The following is a 12,035-nucleotide window of genomic DNA, read 5'->3' on the forward strand; positions in this document are numbered from 1 at the left end:
AAGAAGGTTTGCATCACAAATTCCTCCTGGTCCGCATCTGCAGAGAAGTCTGAGCTAGTTCATCAGTCAGTTGGACTCTGCAACCGATCAGTTGAACTCTGCAAGCTTTTCACCGTGTTTTCTTATTTTATTTTTTTTGGAAAAGCCAGTCTTTACTTGTGTACAACCCTGTTTGAAAACACCGGGTGCCATTCTGTCTTGTAGTTCGAAGCAAACCTTTCAGCTCTGGTCTTCCTTTAGTATTACTTCCTGCTTCGATTGAAAATCCACTTTAGAAAACTGTTTTAAGTGTAGAAATGTAAATGTTTTTTAACCATCTATAGGCAAGAATGTTTTTTTTTTAATTTTTTTTTCAAGCAGTAGGAGCAGCCCGGCGTAGAGTCCAGCAGGCGACCCCACTCAGTCTGACCTGAAATCAAGTCAGCCTCTAAGAGCTCTTCTTCTTCAATGCTGAGAATCAGCAGTTAGAAACTGTAAACGTCTTCCAGCCGTCTGATTCTCGACCGACTAAAGACATGTCTTTAGTTCACATAAAAACCTATTGTGAACATAGGTTTATGTTCACAAACATAAACATGATCTTGTGAATAAACACAAGTTTATTCACAAAACCTGCGTTTTTTTCTCTACTTAATGTATTAAATAAATTTAATAAGATTGTCATTCTCAATACATGACTGCTACAGTTTTTGATCTATAATCTGTTACAATTCAATCCCTGATACCTCTGAATGTCTGGAGGCCCTTAGCAGCAGCTACTGAGTTTTTTTTTTCTTGATTTCTCAGTTTTATAATTCTAGATCTCAGAGGCGCTAACATAGAAAAATGACATAGAGTTAACCCCTCCAAGCTTTTTTGATCTTTAAAACGGTCTGCAGCCAAACTGTTAAAGAGGTTAAATAGTCAGATATTATTAGGGTTTATTTAGTAAAATAGCAGCAAATATATTTATTTCATAACTTCATAACCAGAGACCTTCTCTCCTCTGGTCTGTTTAACAACTTCAGTCTCAGATCAACTCAGCCCTCCAGGACTGTCAGCAGCAGAAACAGCAACATTAAACCTATCAGGGAAACATAAACTACACTTGCTTTGCATTGTCCCCAATTGATGACAGTGATATAGTATAATCAGATTAAATATTAGATTCTTGAATGTTGCTATGTTGTTGTACGATGTTTTAAGATCTTGTTCTTTTCCTTTTTATCGTTGAGCCCCTGCACCCCCTAATGTTTCTGCACGGCCCTGTGTGCATGTGAGCAGATAAAACAGAGAAAAGACAAAGAGTCCTTTTGTCCATAACAGAGTGTTCCTTATGAATTTCTTGTCTATAAAATCATAAGATTCATAGTTTCTTTTGCAAAGAACATTTTAGTGACATTAGTCTTTTTGTTTTTCACAATGTAGTATCAGGGCTTTTTTCAACTTTTTTGTATTAATGTTTGTCCTTAACTTAATCTTTGTTAGCATATTAGCTCCACTTCATACCAAACTAACTTTTAGCCACATAAAACAGATGTTTTTTGGGGGTTTTTTTCAATTAAAAGATGAATATGTAATCATGTCTCTAATTAGTCAAATCACAGACTGTTACTCGTTGGTTCGTCTTGTTACTCCACGCCACTGCTCCTCATCTCTTCTCCCTGGTTTCCTGGTCTCTTCATGTTTCTGGTTTGGGTTTATTTTTGTTCCTTGGACTTTGATTTTTTTTGTAAATTTGATTTTTAATTAAATCTACAACAGAACTTTTACGTCTCCTGCCTGCTGCATTTGGGTCCACACTTCAACCACACACATCATGACAGACGGTGGTAATGCATTGGACTATAAAGCCACTCTGTCCATCAAGGTCAGTTTGGAATGAATAAATGTGATTCAAACATGTAAATTTTAATAAAAATAGTTTTCATACGAACCACAACAAAATAAAGCCTCATTCTGTTACAAAATAAAATGGCAGCAATGGACTTTTTTCTGTATTTATTTGATTTCCTACCTATTTAGGCCAAAACGAACACCTTACCATTTTTTTAAATTTAATTTTCACCGCATGTCCATTATATTGGACATCAAGACAATTTCAGTGTAAATTATGACGGAATTCAAAAAATGGAAGTTAGTGATTAATGAATCACATTAACCCAGGAAGAGGTAAAATGTGAAAAATAATTTTAATAACCAGATTTTAGCCATTTCTGGTTGCCGTCTATTGCTTGTTACTTGAAATGAAAAAGGCTGCAAATTTTAGGCGTGTACCTAACGCTATTACCCAAGAAATAAAGACTTTATTCGCTTTTACTTATTTAATTTTTTGTATTATTTATTTCGTACATAATATAAGCATAAAATCACACACATTAACAAGGACTTTCTTAAGAATGTCAGCACACATGGCCTGTCTTGGCTTTCCCAGATTCATAATCTTCTGGGCTGAAAAAATCCAAAGTGCCAGTTATTAGCAGGAAAATGATGAGGAATAAGTTCTACAACCCTCTCAAAGGGTTTCCAGCAACTGGAACAATAATGACAAAACAAATAGTACCAAATCCACATCAGCTACTGGAAGAAAGGCCACTGCGAACAGAAGGGAGAGTCTTAGATGCATCAGTCACAAAGTGGTTTGACAATCAACCTATGGTGATGGCCTGCACTATTTATGGTAACGACCTAAATAATATTTTAGTTGATGGTCAAATGAAGAAAAAACCTGTGTACAGGTGCGACAACCAGAAATGATGGCAGGTGGTGTACACTTTGATGACCAAATGTTGAGCTTTTGTTGCATGTCAACCAGAACCAAGAAATGGACATTGCCATCACAAATCCCTGGCCTTAGACAAGGGGTGGGCAATCCTGTTCCTCAAGGGCCAGTGCCTTCAACTCTTAGATGTCTCCCTGGTCCAACACACTTCAGTGAAGTAGCTGAAACACCTTCTAAGTGCAATCAAGTTCTTCAGAGTCCTGCTAATGACCTCATTATTTGACTCAGGTGCGTCGAAGTGAAGACACATCTAAAGGTTGCAGGACAGCATGTACACACCATGAGTCTCTCTTTTCATCAGATTGTCCTGGATCTCTTTTTTCATGGACTGACTCTCAAGAAGATATCGGATTTAACTAAATTTTCTTGCATTTGCAGCGGATGGCCAGTAGTTGGCAGTGTATTGTATGAACCACTAGTGACCACTTTAGTACATTTTGCATTTACAAAATAAAACCCCACATAAACACAAGAAAATGGCTTTTGGATAGCTGTCTACTGCCGTAAAATGGATGATCTGAGATAAAAACAGGGCGGTGTTTCTCAGTCATGAAATATATTTGGAGCCTCAGTTGTGCAGAAGTTTGTGACTAGCATGGAGGCTACATCTCACACATTTTGAAAACCTCTGGGCTTCACTGAAGATCAAGTTTTGTATTTTGTTGTTTATTATGTAATGATTGATTGGAACATGTCATATTTATTTCAAGGCTGGTGGAGAGTAATATTTGCATAACTTTGAGTAATTAAAATTAAAACTTGGAAATTAATATTTGCACTAATGCAAATATTAATTTCCGAGTTTTAATTTTTTGTTGTAATTTTCCTTTTTCAACATTTTCATAGTTCAATAAGAAAAAATTATTCGGAAACAAAGCCAGATGTGAATTCTTGTCATTTTTTCTTAAAAAACATCAACCTGAAAACAAAGACGAGTCACTATTTCTTCCGAAAATCAGTTTTATTTCACTAAGTTTACAATCAAGTATTTCTTTGAGCAAAACTCACTGCAAGGTTGTGCAATGCAAAAACAGAAAATCTACCAATTATTTTTGGTCTATTTTCTATCAGTCAATCAATCAAATTTTATTTGTATAGCACATTTCAGCAGCAAGGCATTTCAAAGTGCTTTACATCATATCAAACACAGAAACACAATGCAAAATAGACTCAACAATCAAAACATTAAGTCAAGTTCCATCAATAAATTTGTAATTGATTACAGGTGGGTTTTTAGTCGAGTTTGCATCCATAAAAGGTTTACCTGTTACACTCCTACTGTGTGATATGGAACAAAATACCTATTGCTATTTTTATTCCCACTCACGCTCACAATCACACAGTTTAAAACGATGTAGACAGCATTTAAATGGGCTTCCGGCACGGGGCTCCTTACACCTCTTTCACAAAAATCTGTGAGGGACTCCGCCGTCCCTCACAGATTTTTGTGCAATTCTACGGTACCTGTTAGTGTCCAAAATTTACAGGGTTTGTGTTACGCGCAGTGACCCCCAGTCCTCTATTCTATTATAATACTAACTTAGAAGTGACTTTACGCAAAATATAGAAGCTGCTTGTTTTTTAATTTATAAGAGGAGAAAATATTTTGTTAGTGAAATATTCTAAGGAACAAGAATGTTTTTCAAATATCTTTAGAACAATGAGATGTTAAAGTTTCTCTGTATGCAGATGACAGCGCAGATCAGTGTCCGTCCTGTGATTGGTGGCTTTCTTTCCAACAGGAAGTCGTGAACAGAATTTAAAAGCTGCTGCAGGACTGCAGACATTCACAGGAAGCTGGACCAGCAATGGCTCTGCTGAAGGTTCTGCTGCTGCTGGGGCTGGGTGAGTCGGAGACACTGGACACACTGGGGACACTGGAAACACTTCCACTGGTTCCAGTAAGGCTGCTGCTCTCTGTGACTCTCAAACTTCCCTCTGATTCTGTTTCAGACTGAAACTTCTTTGCATATAAACTGTGATGCTTTTTAATCTTTAACTGTTTATCCATTTTCTGTTTCAGCTGCCATGTTTGCTCCTGATTTCTGAGTAAAGTCCTCCTTTTTCGTCTTCAGGTGTTTCAGTGAACTCAGATGTTTCTCTGCAGAAGAGAATCATTGGAGGTCAAAACTGTGATGAAGGTGAGCGTCTTTATCATGTTCGGCTGGAGAGCAGCAGGGGTAATGAAAGGATCCGCTGTGGAGGATCTCTAATCCACCCTGAGTGGATCCTGACTGTAACTCACTGCTGGAAGTCGGAGCCAGGATGGTAGGAAAGAGACATGAAGACAGTTTTATCTGCAGATGATCAGGTTTTCTGTCTGTTCATTATAATCTAATATTTTATGCAGGACTAACATAGCAATACCAAAAGTTCATCCACGGACTGTTATACAGTACAATATCCGATACAATCCTGTGATTTACGGCCAGTGGCATGGCATTATGTTGCTGAAGCTTCAGAAACCAGTAACAGATGTCCCAGTTGCTCGGCTACCAGACTGCAGTTATCGTCTTAAAGTGTAAGTCTTTCTCTGATCAAAAACATGACTTCAGGTTTTCTGTCTCCCTCCTCCAGTCCTGCTGCCTCTGCTTCACCACACCTGAGTCAGGTAATCAGGCAACCAGCAGAACCAGAACCTGTTTAGCTCAGGTGTGTTGGACCAGAGACACATGTAAAGGACACAGGACACACTGAGGACTGGAGGTGGACACTCCTGTGTCAGTGGATGAAGTCCTTCATGGATTTATTTTCTGTTCATTCATTGTTCTTCATAACAATTAATTTTCTACATTGTTATCTTGTATTTTTACATTTTATTCTTATTGTGTTTTAGAGGCGATGTTGTTCAGCTGGCAGGAGAGGGAGCAACAACCACTGGCCCCAATAATCAGCGATGTGAGAGAAATATTGAAGTTACGAGAATAAAATCTTTGTTTCTGTCTTTACAGAGAAGGTCGAGTTAAGAACATTTTTATGATTCTCATGTTTCTTTACAGTGCCCCCCGATGCTGCTATTCCAGCACATCTTCAATGTGTCGACATGAGAGTTGCTCATGCTTCCCAAGTCCATCCAACACATGGGCATTTATTCTATGCTGAAGCACCGAACAAGGACATTTGCTCGGTACGTTTGTTTCTTCAATTTTTGTCTACAGCAATTAGAAGACTTTTCTGTTTTACAACATAAAAACATATGTTTATATAAACTTTTCTACAGGGCGACGCTGGTGCAGCAGCTGTGTACAATGACCTGATTTACGGTGTGGTTTCTTTTGCTGGAACAAAGGCATGTCAGAGATCAACTGTAATATTGGATGTGTGTGGATATCTGCAGTGGATAAAAGCAACAACTGGGATTCAATAAAACATAAACTATCATGAAATAAAATTCTCATCAAATTTCTTCTCACATATAATTTTATAGCTGTATCTTAATCAGTTTGATCCACATCTTTGTAGAATTAGAATAAATCAATAGTTTTGTTTTTTCTCACCTGATCTTGACCTCCCTAATGGAGCTTTCTCTGCACCTCAGAAATGAAAATTAAATCAATAAATGCATGAAAAAGAAACATTTCCTGGTTGATCGTCTTTACATTCATGGTTCAGTTTGTTCACTTGATATTTTCCCTGAACTGAGATTAAAAACGTGACATGAGTTTTAAATCACATGAAGAGGAACACCAGAAGTAAATGATTTATTCAGTTTTGTCTTTATTTTCCATCAGAAATGAACATGCAGCATCTAAACTCTGCAGCTCTGGAGTTACTCTTCCTGATTTAGTTCTAGAGAATTTTAAACTCCAACAAGACCAAAGAGCTGTGCACAAAAACAGTGAAACAGAAGTAACATAATACAATTAACAAATAACAAAATTATAATCATTTAAAATAATCCTCACATTTTTAATAGAGATACACAGGAAACAAACAGCTAAATGATTAAGAACTATTTAAAAGTCAAAATCTTCAATGAGAAGTTTTAAGAAAATATTTAAAAACAGGTCAACCTAATTAATGGTAACTTCTGGTTGTTACAAATTTTACATTAAAATGATAGTAGAAAATTATCCTCTATTGCAGTGTCATTGTCAATTAAAATTTTTAATTTTAACACTTTATATATATATATATATATATATATATATAAAATATTAACAGAAAAATCACCTGCAAAATAAAGGAGGAAGTGCAATAATATTTTTTTTCTTTCACTGTTGAAATTAAAATCTAAATTACATGTCTTATGTAAAATTTCTCAGAAATTACATTTTTACTTTCAAAAGTTTAAACATGATAGAAGTTCTCTGTAAATTTTATATTAACATTTGGAAAAAGTAAAACAATGTTAGTACTGCTAAAATATGCTATGAAATACTTTATTGTTATTATGTTTTTCACTGATAATATTATGTTTATGTTTGTTTATTTATTTATGTCGAACAAAAGTAAAATCAAGAAAGACGAAAAAGAAAATAAAAGTTAAAACAAGTTATCATGCCCAAGTGACATGCAATTTTATATTATCTGTTTGAAAAGGAGCAGGTAGAAGACATGAGCTCTTATAATGTCCTGCCGCTTTCATACTCATCAATATATAATCAATTAAATGTCGAAACATAAAAGAGACATAAATTATTTCCATCTAACATATTTAAATCTTACATTCTCATGTTTAGTTGTACAATTATCTAAATAATTATCTTTTTATATCATCAATAGCATTTATGGACTTTAAATGCTTATCTTATAGAACATATTTCCCATTAAGCTCCTTTTAAACAGTTTTTTGAACTGGTTTAGATTTCTACTTTTTTAAACTCATCATTCAATTCATTCCATACATCTACTCCACACACTGATAAACAACAACTCTTTTTGGTTGATCTAATACATTTTTTTTAAATGTTCTTCTCTTAAATTATAACCCCCCTCTCTGTCACAAAACACTTTTGTATACTGTGTGTAAGTTCATGATTTCTTGAACAATGTCAAGAAAACCCGAGATCATCCCATTTCCCCATGCTGGAGATTTTAGTTTAACAGTAACAATAAATAAGTTACCTTTAAAATTAATCACACAAGTGACATCCAGGCCCAACAGTAGACTTAAACTTCAATAAAATCAATCTGGTTGTGTGTGTGTGTGTGTTGTTTTTGTCTCCTGCACACTTTGCTTTAATTCTACTTCTTTTTTTATATCTAATCATAAGAAATCATAATCAGACAGAGAGAGTCATGAAACAGGAAACGCAGGTTTGAAAAAAGAGGAAGTAAGTTTCCAGACTGCAGATTTATAAAAACAGTTGAGACTATTCCTTATTTCAAAGCATACAAGTTTTAAAGAATAAGTCTAAACATTTTGAGTAATTGAATAAGACCCAAAGTAAAATACTTATATTAATATTGGTTTACTTGTGATAATACTGACATTTAGACTTACATTTGTGGGAACACTTACAAGTAAAACAAGTAACTGTAACTTTGGTATCAAATAATTACAATAATAGATTATTCTTGGTTTCTTTTCAGAAGGCCATCTGTAATAACTCACATTAAGGTTATAATAAGAGTAACTAATAAGTTATGGTTATCATAAAATTATAAATGAATGCTAAATCAAAGAAACTGAAAGGGTTATGAATGTATTTCATAACTTCATAACCAGAGACCTTCTCTCCTCTGGTCTGTTTAACAACTTCAGTCTCAGATCAGCTCAGCCCTCCAGGACTGTCAGCAGCAGAAACAGCAACATTAAACCTATCAGGGAAACATAAACTACATTTGCTTTGCATTGTCCCCTAATGATGACAATGATATAGTATGATTCAGTTAAATATATTGTTGAGTAACTTGGGTTGTTGCACAATGTTTTAAGACCTTGTTCAATGTGCCCCTTTTTAACTTTGAGCCCCTGCCCCTCCAAAGGTCTCTCCACAGCCCTGTGTCAGCGTGGAGCTGTGTGCATGTGAGCAGATAAAAGACAAAGAGTCAATTTGCTCATGACTGCGTGTTCCTTAAGAATTTCTTGTAACATTTCTTGTCTATAAAAAAACATCACAAGATTCATAGTTTCTTTTACTAAGGACATTTTGGTTCCATTATTCTTTGTTTCTCACAATGTAGCATCAGGGATATTTTTTCTGTTTAGGTTTGTCCTTAACTTGATCTTTGTTAGTGTCGCAACACAAGGGTATGAAATGGTTTGATTCTCTGCCCCTTAAATGCACATCTCAGAGCAGGGTAAATAGAAGGTGTCAACAACGCCACCTTGGGAATTGCACCCAAGGAAATAGAGCACCAGTAACGCACTTAAGGTTGGTAAACCAATGAGAACAAGACTCGATTCCAACAAAACAATTTACATGTTATTGTTCCATGTTGTTTAAAAGACAATTAACATATAAAGAACCACAGAAAAATAAAGAAACAAAGCAGCAGGCTATCCACCCGAGGTGCAGCAGCTTTGCGTCTGAAAAACAAACTATTTAATTGGTGATTTCAGAAAATTGTAGAATGCAAATAAAGGCATTGTCACTCACCAGAGCTGGATGACTCCACCCCAACCAGAGAGCCCCTTCCGGCCCAACAGCAAGAGGAGCAGCTGGCTAGTATTTTCTATATATGGACAATTTTCATGTTTTTTGTACTCTTGAACTTCATGGGTGAATTAAAAAGTACATACTCATTTTATTTATTTAGCTAATATCAACTGGGGAGGTGAAATTACAGCCACACCCCTCTACTAAGCAGGAGACTCCAGGCAGTTTCTAAATCCAAACAATTTGAGTTAAACAACTGCTATTTCAGGTCTTATGCAGGAGAAATATTACTTACTGATGTTACAGATATGACTACTGCCAGCCAACCAACCAAGCAACCTTCTTACTAAAGCGTGACCATGTCCAGGCATATAGAAAATCGGTGAAAAAATCTCCTTTTATGCTCCTCGCCCTGTTAGAAATTAATTGGGTGCCAGGTGTCCTCAATCCTGGAAGGCACGCTACATCCTGCTCAGGGCCGGATTTAGGACAGTGTGGGCCCCTGGGCTTGAGCCAAGGTCTGGGCCCTACTTAATCATGGTTATACAGTTGCACATTAATGTGCACACACACACACATATATATATATATATATATATATATATATATATATATATATATATATTTCCTTCCCTTTGGGTAGTCACCGCTTGGCCATGACTTACTTGTGGAATCGATCCTATTCACCAACCTCGTCTACCTACAAAGTCACAAAAATCAGCCACTGTTCAACATGAAAGGGCTGATGGACAGTCACCAGGTCATCTTCCCATGGAAGTGTTACATCAGTCACCCCATGGTTGCCAACTTAGTGACTTTTTCGCTATATTTTGCACACACACACACACCCATGCACACCCCCACACCGACACATACACAAAATCAGCAAATTGGGTTTTTAAAGATCTGTGATCTGCCAGAAAATTACATTTGGTGCACAGCTGCTTTCTTTTCAATATTGCGATCTGTCTGTAGAACGGTTGATTACGGTAATCAATGTAAAGACCATTACTACAAATAAACACATTTTGTAGTTATTAAAGAAGTACTTGAACGTCTTGAATATGTCTACATATTTGACAGAACATTCCTAAGGAAGAAAAACTTGACAATGTTCTCTATTCATTCTCTATGTACTGTATTTATTTATCCTTTACATCTATCTTTTTCATCTGTCTCCCTGCCTCTTTCAATTTTTATCAAATAAATCGTTCTAATTATCAGGTTTCAATTTCAGATAGTCAGGGTGAGTATTTCCCTCTCACACAGCTAAACCTGGTCAAACCTTTTACTCGATGATGACTGGATTTCAGTGCCCTGTGTCCAGGGTGTACCCTGCCTCTTGCCCGAATCGTTAGCCGGAGATAGGCACAAGCACCACTCCCGACCCCAATAGGGACAAGGCTGTACAGAAAGTGGATGGCTGGATGGATGGATGGATGGATGGACAGGATTACAGCTGTGTGTCAGAGTAAGACATGACACACTTTAGCTATTTTGTATACTTTGGACATTCACCTGTTGCAGTAGGACAGTTCCTCCTGCCACTGGTAGCAGGAGGCTAAATCTAGTTCCGCTTTTTTAACTTCGCATTGAGCGCGCGAGCAGAGCAGTCTCTTTACTTTTCTGTGACTTTCACTGTTTTCTTGCTCCTTCAGTCGTTCTGTTGCATTTTTCCAGTCATGAAATCCGTTTTAAAGCATCACTGACTTTTAGCATAGTTGAAAATACAAAACACTACCGCGATGGATGGAGGATAAATAAGCCTGTGTTTTGATGTACTCACTTTTTCACATGCACAGATACTTTTACACACATACAGATATTTTGAGACTATTTTCACTCCATAGATCTGGAAAAGATCGTGTCTGATGTTTGTGAACTTGTCCCGGGGCTTTAAAATTAACGTAAAAAGCGTAAGACACGTCCAACTTGAACCAGTAACAATCAAGCATTCATGATGGACGTTTTCCAGAACAAATCAGACAATTTTTCAACAACACCACCAAAATCCAATTAGCCAGTGATAAAATTAATTAGGCATTAATGGCATTCTGACCTTATTCATTCACAAAAATACAAAGCATCTACTGGGGCCCCCAAAGTGCCAAGGCCCTGGGCTGCAGCCCCGGTAAGCCCATGCTAAAATCCGGACTTGATCCTGCTACATTAGCTCCACTTTACACCAAACTAACTTTTAGCCACATGAATCAGATGGCTTTTTTTCAATTAGCAGATGAAAATGTAATCACGACTCTAATTAGTCAAATTGCAGACTGTTACTCGCCGATTCGCCACTGCTCCTCATCCCTTCTCCCTGGTTTCCTGATGGATTCTTCATGTCTCTGGTTTTGGTTTATTTTTATTCTTTGGACTTTGTTTTTTTTTGTAAGTTTGAATTTGAATTAAATCTTCAACAGAACTTTTACGTCTCCTGCCTGCTGCATTTGGGTCCACACTTCAACCACACATATCATGACAAACGGTGGTAATGCATTGGACCTTAAAGCCACTCTGTTCATCATGGTCAGTAATCCAGTGTGTGTTACTACAGCAACTGTCATCACACAACACAGTATCTACCTACCTGCAATATGGAGACAAAGTCAATGTCATTAAAGACAAGGTCTTATGCTTTTATGTCATCCACTCATTCCAGTGGAACAGCAACTAGCGCTGCAGCTGCAAGAGCCAGGGCTAATGCTGAAGCGGTAAAGGCACGTTTAGTA

At 36.7% G+C, this 12,035-nt stretch overlaps 1 protein-coding gene across 1 annotated transcript; it reads left to right on the forward strand.

The window, feature by feature from the left end:
* The first annotated feature begins 4,528 nt into the window (after nucleotides 1–4,528).
* On the forward strand, nucleotides 4,529–6,336 carry LOC114143500 (anionic trypsin-2-like). The gene is made up of 6 exons (XM_028015582.1): nucleotides 4,529–4,606; nucleotides 4,837–5,029; nucleotides 5,112–5,282; nucleotides 5,598–5,659; nucleotides 5,761–5,888; nucleotides 5,982–6,336. Exons 1-6 carry the CDS (start codon nucleotides 4,570–4,572, stop codon nucleotides 6,126–6,128), a joined length of 738 nt encoding a protein of 245 aa, XP_027871383.1. The 5' UTR covers nucleotides 4,529–4,569; the 3' UTR covers nucleotides 6,129–6,336.
* The last annotated feature ends 5,699 nt before the right edge of the window (nucleotides 6,337–12,035 follow it).

This window comes from Xiphophorus couchianus, chromosome 4 (assembly GCF_001444195.1).
Source record: "Xiphophorus couchianus chromosome 4, X_couchianus-1.0, whole genome shotgun sequence".
In the NCBI taxonomy this organism is placed as follows: Eukaryota; Metazoa; Chordata; class Actinopteri; order Cyprinodontiformes; family Poeciliidae; genus Xiphophorus; species Xiphophorus couchianus.